The following is a 9,300-nucleotide window of genomic DNA, read 5'->3' as shown; positions in this document are numbered from 1 at the left end:
TGCCCACAACCGACTTTTCAAATGGCCGCGGCGGTGGCCCCGCCCACTCTCCCCTCCTCCCGGCGCGCGGCTGCCGCCCCGCCTCCTCGCAGGCGGAGCGCGAGGCTGGCGGTTGCGGCCGTTACGTCCCGGCAGCGCTCGCCCACCCGCCTCGCCGGGGGGTGGCCTGAGGCAGGAGCAGGGCGACGCCGCCCCGTTTGCCTCCTTCCTCTCCTGCCGGCATGTTTGTTCCTTGCGACCATGGCGGCGGCCCCGCCAGCTCGGACTTTGCAGGCTTCACTCTCCTCGTGGTAGGTCGCGCTCCTGCTCCCCTCGCCGAGGCGCTGCCAGAACGGAGCGGGAGAGAGGGCGGGGAGAGGGACGTGCCGCTTCTTGGGGCCATGGCTCTGGGGGGCTTCTTGCAGCTGGGGCCTGAAACAGCTTCGGAGCCTTCGCTGGGGCCTCTGCGGGGCGCGGACGGGGGCTCGTCTCCACGGTTCGCTCCTGCTCTGGGAGCAGGCGGGCCGGGGGTGCTTTCCTCTCCCCTACCCGCAGGTCGGCCCCGGATACTTGTCTGCGGCCTGGAGCAAAGGGGAGAGAGGTGCTGGTCAGGGAGTAGCTGGGCCCGTGTTGGTGTAGGGCGTGTATGTCGCGTGTTTTGCCTTTAGAAGGGTAAAAGAAGGGGATTTGCAGGGATGCTTTCCAGAGCTGTTCCCAGCAGAGCTTAGTACAATCTTTTCCGTTTCCGTTGGTTTATCCCCCCCTCCGTAACTTTTTGTTACTGCCAAACTAAGCGTTATCTGCTGTACTATGGCTATATATACTTTCTCTTTAAGATCGATGTGGCACATACTGTTTTACAAGACTTTCACTACCGGTGGGCTGGCACTGGAATACAATGTAGGATTTACGTGCTTTCAGATACTTGGGATGGTGCGTCTGGTTTTCATAGCCCAGCTTAAAATACTGGTTATCTACATAATCGATTGATCTTTAATTTTTAATTTAGATGCTATATATACTAGTTTTCAATGGCAAATTCCTTAGCTGTGCTATATTTAAGCTCAGCTTGGAATTGGTTTAGAAAATATTTTAACAATCTGTAATATGAAATCGATTTAAGAGGAACTGCTAGAGGTTGCTTTGTGTATTATAGGGTGAGAATTCCAGTACAGGCTGTGAAGTAACAAACCATTATTTTTCCTACTAGTAAGTGCCTTTACTTTATCATCTGAAGGTAACCATATCACCTTTCATCAAGGGTTACACTGCCTCTGATGACTGTGCATATTCACATGATGTACAAGATTATATACAGGAAGTCATTCCAGATCAGCTGACTAGCAACAGGAAATAGTTCATTGCTATTTTCTTTGTCTAGGAATAACAAGCTATTGAGTAGCAGCCAATTTGTAATGACAGTCTGTAAGTGCTGTTCCATCCTTTTTCACTCTGAGATTATTGGCATCATTCACTGTGTTTTCAGGATTGGTGGCACTTGGGCAGCAGCAGTTCATAGGCACGGGCTTGCTTATAAATTAGTGGGAGTCAACTGAAAAATTTACAGTTGTCTTCCATTTTCAGCTTCTACAGAAGGATGCAAACTTGCAAATTGAATTTTTCCTTGTATGCTATCAGATTGGGTCAGCATCAGCCTGGTTTGGTGATAACACATGCTAATTTCATATCAAATGCATCTAAGATAGCCTTAGCATTTACATCCCTAAAGATGATAAACGATTTACTTGCGTATTTAGGTCAATCTGGTATTTATAGATTTAATGTGCAATATCAGCATTGCCATTCAGTGTCACTTGGGGGCTGCTAATCTCTGCATTAGGTTTTGGAGTGATTTTTATCTACTCTGTAGCCAAGAAAGGGGGATTGGGTGGGAGGACATGAGTCTCCAAGCCTTTTTTTTTTTTTTTTAGTTTATAATGAGACAGGATTATTCACAGAAGCAGCCAGTATATATTTGTGAGACAGGGACCAAATTATATATTAGTAAGCTGTTAAGAAGCAGTCATTTTTGTAAGAAGATGGTGCCACTTTAAGAAAACATATGTTTAATCAGAATTCAACTAACTTAAATTTTAACTGTTTGCAGAAGCATATTGTATTGTCCATAAAACACACTGTAGTTCTTTAAGTGAATTATGTGTTTACTATTATAATACTAAAACACTTCTGTTACTTCAGCCAGCAGTGTCAGTGGGAAATGTTGGTCAACTGGCAATAGACCTAGTGATTTCCACACTTGACATGACTAAAGTTGGCTACTTCTACACCGATTGCCTTGTGCCAATGGTTGGGAATAATCCATATGCAACTGCAGAAGAAAACTCAGCGGAGCTGASTATAAATGCTGAAGGTATGTATTGAATGCTGAAGATATTCACAAGCTAGATCTTAAATATTTGCTTGTAGAAAGCAGTTTTAAGAATGTTGTGTGCTTTTTTTTTTACATTTTGCTACAGTGAACAAACTATTTTAAACTAAGTTCAGTAATAACTTTTATAACTAAATCTCTGACTTACAGACTTAAGAACACAAATTTACACTTTGCAGAGGAAAATTTTGGTATTTTGCATAACTAATTTGAATCATGGAACCAATAAGAAATGTTGAGTCTCAACTATATTACAGTGCAGCAGAAACTCTCTGCATTTTTAGTCTTAGATAATGTGGAAAGTGTGTGCATACTTACAGTAAAGCATGGCATGCAAGCTGAATTAGAGTGTAAAAGGATATTTCTCTCATCATCTTCCTTCCCACCTATCTTTTCCTTTTCCCAATGCAGTGGGATTTTTTTTTTCCTTCTTCTCTTCAAATTCTAGCTTCCTTTCTGTGCCTTGATAATAGCATTTCAAATTATATTGTTTTTTTCTCTTAAATCATGGAGACATTAAGTAATCTGTCATAATCTTTGCAAAGCTGCATAAAGAGTTTATCTGAGTCATTACAGGAGATAGATTTTTTTTTAATAGCTTTTACTTCATTCAATCTTTTGTATTTATGCCAAGTGAAATTAAATTCAATGAAGATGATGCACAAAAATACGTATTTTTTTACACTGTGAATTATGTCAAGCTTTTCAGTAATTTGATTAGATAGCTGAAAGGTTTACTATCCTCAGATTTATAAATTGGATAAATCCGAATGCTTTTAAGCCCAGATCCTTCTCTTGTTTTCTTGTTATGAAATGTTGTTATTTTCTCCTTGTAGTGTATTCATTACCTTCAAGGAAGCTTGTAGTTCTGCAGATCAGATCACCTTTTATAAAGGTACATAAGTTCATTGTTTGTTCTCACTTCAGTATTGAATTTCAGTCATTCTACTGTCAAATAGTTTCAAATGGTCTAGATGAATTTAGTCTGTTATTATAATGTCTTAAAATAAGCACAACTAAAAAAACTAGGCTATATTATGAAATACTTCCTTAAAAACAAAATATACAAAAAAAAAACAGCAAAATGTTTTTCTACTTAGTGATACAACATTTTCTATAATTGATACAATTTTAGCTAACGAAAGCTGGCTCCTACCTTCATTAATAGTTGAGGTTGGCTGTTTTGTTTGTTTCAAGCTCTGAAACAACTCAACTAATTCAGTGGAATTTAGTGTAAATATGTCCTTAGTTATTAACCGTCTTGACAAAACAAAACAGTCTGTTTTTTGTCCATTTACTTTTTTATATAACTAATGGAGAACATTAGGAAATAAACTGGGGTGACAGCAAAAATTAAGCTATTTAAGAAAAGACAGATACATAAAGACAATAAATATGAAGAGAAAGAAATAAAAACATTAATTTTAACTGTTAACTGTATAGTGATTTCAAATGGTCAGAACACCACACCAGAATAAATTGCATTGCAGTATTTTTGGCAGTTCAAATTGTGGAAAAATACTGTGGAATTTTACCATCCTGTATTGTTCTGAAGGTTTTTTCCATTGATATTAATGGCACACAAAACAAGTGGTACAGCTATTATTATTGTGGTCTTCATAATTTTTATCATTATACATATATTTTTGGTTAAGTAAACAACCCGAGTCCTCTGCTTTTTAAAAATCTGTCTGAAACTGAAGACTTGAATGGATATGAAGAAAAAAATTACATCACCGCTGAACATTAAATATAACATCTAGTATTGTAGACTTGTGGCTTTTCTTAAGGGCACAAAACATTTCTTTTTTTTTTTTTCCCCTTCCACCCTCTGTCTTTGCATAAAGAGCAAGTACAGGCCATTCTCTCAAGCACTGCTTTCCTGGGTGCAAACCAGCAAATGTGCCAGAGTTATTCTTCTGTCTAGCAGCCATGCGTACCAGCGTGATGATGAGCAACTTTTTGGGTATGTGTATGTCCTTAAATGATTTGATTGTTTTTTTCTGTTATTTTTGACAAACTGGCATATATCCATCTACTTAGTACTTTTTGGTGGGGTTCTTTCATTTTGCTGTGTAGGTAGATCATAAGGTACTTAATATATTATTAAAATAGTATGTTATACAGCATTAGGCTCTGAGCTTTTAGTCTACTGACAACAATACTGAGCAAATAATATGCTGTAAGTAAATTTGCACTTGGCCTGCGCCGTCAGCCTCAATTTTAACAACTTAGTTTGTTGTTGCTGCAAGGACTGTTAAGGTTTAGTTGCTAACAAACAGCTCGCTGATTAGATTTTTAACATTTAGTTAAGATATTTTAGTTTCTTACCTCTTCTTGCTTATTCTGCATTTTGAATTTTCCTTTTTTAGTAAGCTGTCTTTTTTTTTAAAATAGGCAGTTACCAATACTTACTTGTTAGGAGGAAACTATACAGAGTTTTATTAGGTGTTACCCTGTTAAAAAATAAGCATTACTTGGTGATTGAGGGCCTTGATAGTGTGTGACTTATTAAAAAAAAAAAAAAGTATTCTTGAAAAAGAAGAACTATTATCACCAGGATGTGTAAATGTGCAGAGCCCTAAAGAGATCTAGGTCTATGCGTGTTCTCGATATAGTTACCATTGATACTTGCCGACAGTTTGTAGAGTGATCATCAAACATGGAATGAAATGAGAGGGATTGATGGTTACTTTATGTATTCTGAGTTATCAGTTGTGGTGACTTATTCTGAACAAATCTTTTTGCTGGAGAGTCACTAAAGAGTGAGGGTAATGCATTAAGAAAATACTGAAAGACTTAACAGAAGTCTGCAGATATTTGTAGTTTGAGTTTATAAAAAATATATCAAAGTGAAGCCCAAGCTTACTTTAATTAACTCTAATTGAATCAGTTCCCATCTGAAGGAAGAATAACCACCACTTTTTTGTAAATCATTTTAACAACCCTTAAACAGTTCTCCTATTTAAGTGCTTGTATATTTGATATGTGCCAATTATTTGGGCATCTAAAATGAGGGTATCTTGAATACTCAAGGGGGGAAAAATAATCACTAGCTCTTTTTTTTTTAATAATTCTGATGCAGTGGTGATTTCTGAAGGAAGAAATCTATCTAACTTGCTTCAGATTCAAGTATGTCTTTGCAAAATATATAATTTAGTTATATTTGTGGCAGAAAGTTGAACGGTCCTTGATACATGCAGCTCTTTTCCATCTCAAGTAATAACATCTACGTTGTCTTGTATTCTCACACTGAACGTATTCTTTATTTGTTCCTAGGACTCCACTACGCTACCTACTTACACCTGCTCTTGAGAAATCAATGGAAGGCCTGATGCAGGGGTTAAAATGGAAAGAAATGGAAAAAGTAGCAGCTTACCCTGGAATAAATGATACAGAGAAAGTTCTACACATACCTGGAGGTGGCATCACGAAACTGCTGTTTACTGAGTGGTGAGTGAGCTGCATACAGAAACATATGTCTTGTTTTTAGTAGATAGGTAAAATTGTCTTTTAAATTACTAATTCACTGGTAGGAGGCAGAGATGAAATTTGTAACATTGTCCCTCTTAGCAAAACAGAGCATGGAAATATTTCTATCTTTACATTTATCCATTCAAGTGGAAGATTTGAGCAGTGTTTTACACGATTTTATTTGCTACTGTTTAAATATAGAGTTGCATCCCAAGTATCTCTTTATTCTGCCTGTTTTTGATAACATTTTCCATTTCTTAAAAGCATCTTTCTTCATTTGATTATTAGAATGTTATTATATCAGTCATATTTTGGTTTAAAAATATTTGGGCAAAAAATATTCAGAAACATTGTTTTTGGTTGAATGAGTCGTTAAGTTGGTGGGTACATGCTTTGATTTACTGATACTGCAAATTCATGAATTTCCCCTTTCCTCTCCTCCCCCCTGCTTTTTGGGGTAAACTGCACCTTTTTATTTGTTTTGAGTCACTAATAGAATTTCAGCTAAATATCTTAGGAAGTGAGAACCTTTCAGCCTGGGATAAACTTAAAATATTCCATCTGAGATTAAAGCCTTTCAGTTATGTCAAATCAGGTGTATTTAAGAATCCATGTGTTAAGCTTGATTATCTCATGTGTTAACCCTCCCTTCACTGACCGGTTAGATTCTTACTTTTTTGTCCCTCTTGTTTTCTTTCCCTCTATTAATAATTGTAATTTCTTCTGCTTTTAAGTATCAGCTGTCTTCTGCTCTGCCTACCTGAATTATCTTTCCCCATCTTCTACTGTTTTCTATCTTAAAGTGGAAATTTTATGAGTAAAGTAGTCATATGCAGGCTGCAAAACCGATGTCTGAAATACACTGAAAGATACTCTTTGTATCAAAGGGTCTGTGTAAATACCCCAACAAGAGGGCAAAAATGCAAACTAAGTGCATAAGCAATGTCCTGAGTAACTCTTCCAAAACCTGGGATTCCTGGTGCAGAAAGCCAAGAACAAACTCAAAACTGAGAAAGGAAGCATGAAGTGTGAAAACACAACCAAGCAAATCTGGATTTATTTTTTTTTAATAAATCTTATGCAGATTGTTGTGCTTAATTCATAAATATCATTGTTCTGGGTTAATAAAACAAAACAAAAAATCTCTGCCTGTTTTTATTGCAGTTGTTCAAAAGAAATCCAAATGGCAGTTCTTCTGAAATTCTGCTCTGAAGGGGACAATATCCCTGATGCATTTGCTCTTGTTAACTATCTTAATGAATGGCTCCAGCTAATTAAAAGTGAAGTAAGTGCTGTTTGATCTAGAGTTCTTGCTTTCATATTTTATGTCAGTTATTTTCAGTTTTTGTTCAGTCTAGAACATTACAAATGTTTAGCTGAATTCTACAATTTGAGACTTTCTTTAATGGGTTGGATTCACTTTGGCCCTTGGTCACCAAGGATAGTGCCAAATATATTTTGATTATATTATAATATGTTTATATTTTTATGCTTCTCTAGATAATATTACATTTTTATTATACTTTTGTATTATATATTTTGATTACAATTATTCTGGGAATTCACAAGAAAAGAAAAACCACCCCTTTGTCTGACAGGTGTGGAGGAAGTTGTCTAAAGGTTTGAACTGGTTTGATCTTACAGTAGTCTTTTCTAAATTATATTGTATAGACACTTGAAAGGCTGTCTATTTTAATACATATGCCAGAGATGGAATTACATTAAACTGCATTATTCACTTAAAGCTTATAAAGAATTACTCTGTTCCTGTTGCAGAGCAGCAATTCTACAGCTACTTCTTCACAGTGGAAAATACCAAGTTCCTGGCGCTTACTTTTTGGCAGTGGTCTTCCACCTGCACTCTTCTGATTAGTTTTGGATTTTTCTGTAAGTCACCTGTATACATGTAACATCCCTTGAGAAGATGATTGCCTAGTAATTGCCAAGCAACAGCAGCTTAATTTGTTGTGTACATAAATATTCTTTATTTAAGAAGAAAATTCCTTTTGCGTATGTTATTAGCTAAAGAAATTAGGGTAACTTTCACTTATTGACCAAAGAAATATGTTTTGTAAAGTTGTTTATGAGAATACTGCGGGTTTTTTTTAAATAAAAATATTTGGGGGAAAAAAAACTTTTTCTTGGATTAAGTATTATTGCCATGGAAAAGATTGCAGTGCCCTTTTTTGATAATTGCTGAGAACTTAAGATTGATGTGCAAGTATAGAAATTTTTATGAAGATTAAACCCTATTCTTCCATGTCAACTTTGGATCACCTTATATCACCAGAAAGGTTTTGGGGAAAAAAAAGCTAAGTAAAGCTCAGAGGTAATTTTGTTCTGCTTTCTTTTCCCAGTTGCTGCTGTGGTAGTTTCAAATGGGAGGCTGCAAGAGAAATAGCAGCCTATTCTCTCTCTTCTGGTGTACTTCCACTGTGTAATTTCCATTTTCCTTTCAAGGGCTGCAGAAATGCCAAACCTAAAGCTTTCTAGGTAGATAAGCCGTATTGGAAACTAATTTGGGCATGAATAGAGTGCTGTAAGAATTAAAGGAAGTAAAAAAAAATGCCCTGATAGCAGGCAGTCTGGTATCTGTGTATTTTATAAGCTTAGTCTGAGATACTAGTTGTATGATAAGTAATTCATGTGTTTAATGTTTGTAATGGTATTTGTTGCACCAATAAGCTTCGTGTTTGATTTTGATCTTGTTAAAGTGCCTGGTCACATCAGTTTGTTTAATTTTAAATAATTTCTAGGTTGTAACTTACAAATTAATACATGAGATGCATGCAGGTTATAATTTGAAATATGTAGTCTGCTAAATAGCTTTTTTTTTTTTGGGGGGGGGGGGTATTGTCATACCAGTAGATGTTTAGCTCAAACAACGAGGGCAGAACAGCAGCAGTCCTGAAGAGATCTATTTAAGATCTAGGCATAAGATTCAGTAGTTGACTTTGCTTGAAAACTTTTGCCTGTTCATAGGTGAAGAGCAGTCCAACTACTTGAAGAACAATCCAACTACTTGGTGAACATAACTGGTCAGCCAAAGGATGAACTATTGTTTCTCTCTTCAGGTTATTGAAAGCTTATAAATGAAGTGAGAATCACAGTGAATACCTGTAACAGCTGACTAATATTTGAATGAATATTCAGTTATTCCTTTACCACAAAACATTAAGAAATCTAAGTGTTTTGCAGTCTTAAGTCTGCCTTGCACCTTGGAGAATGGTTAGGTGGAGCAAGTGCTTCAACTAATTGTACGTTGAAATACTTCCATATAATGTCTTAAAATGTAGACAGTCTCAAGTTAAATGCAGTACTTGTGTAGGTCCCAAACCTCGGTATGTACAGAATAATGTAAGCATGAACTAATTGCTGCTGGCATTAGGAGAACTGGAAAAGCTTTGTATTTACTTAATGACATCTGCAGGGTCCTTTTTTTTTTTTTTTTTTTTTTT

At 36.6% G+C, this 9,300-nt stretch overlaps 1 protein-coding gene across 2 annotated transcripts; it reads left to right on the top strand.

The window, feature by feature from the left end:
- The first annotated feature begins 89 nt into the window (after positions 1-89).
- On the top strand, positions 90-8,421 carry PSMG2 (proteasome assembly chaperone 2). Of its 2 annotated transcripts, none has more exons than XM_026063059.1 (7): positions 90-290; positions 2,179-2,350; positions 3,205-3,263; positions 4,216-4,334; positions 5,648-5,821; positions 7,007-7,127; positions 7,619-8,421. In XM_026063059.1, exons 1-7 carry the CDS (start codon positions 222-224, stop codon positions 7,709-7,711), a joined length of 807 nt encoding a protein of 268 aa, XP_025918844.1. In that variant the 5' UTR covers positions 90-221; the 3' UTR covers positions 7,712-8,421. The 2 variants fall into 2 exon arrangements, with proteins under 2 accessions (XP_025918844.1, XP_025918845.1); XM_026063060.1 differs by lacking the exon at positions 90-290 and adding an exon at positions 1,164-1,188.
- The last annotated feature ends 879 nt before the right edge of the window (positions 8,422-9,300 follow it).

Source organism: Apteryx rowi, unplaced genomic scaffold (genome assembly GCF_003343035.1).
Source record: "Apteryx rowi isolate R43461 unplaced genomic scaffold, aptRow1 scaffold_199, whole genome shotgun sequence".
Classification (NCBI taxonomy): domain Eukaryota; kingdom Metazoa; phylum Chordata; class Aves; order Apterygiformes; family Apterygidae; genus Apteryx; species Apteryx rowi.
Note: the sequence above shows the minus strand (reverse complement) of the source record. Positions and strands in the feature narration are given on the sequence as shown.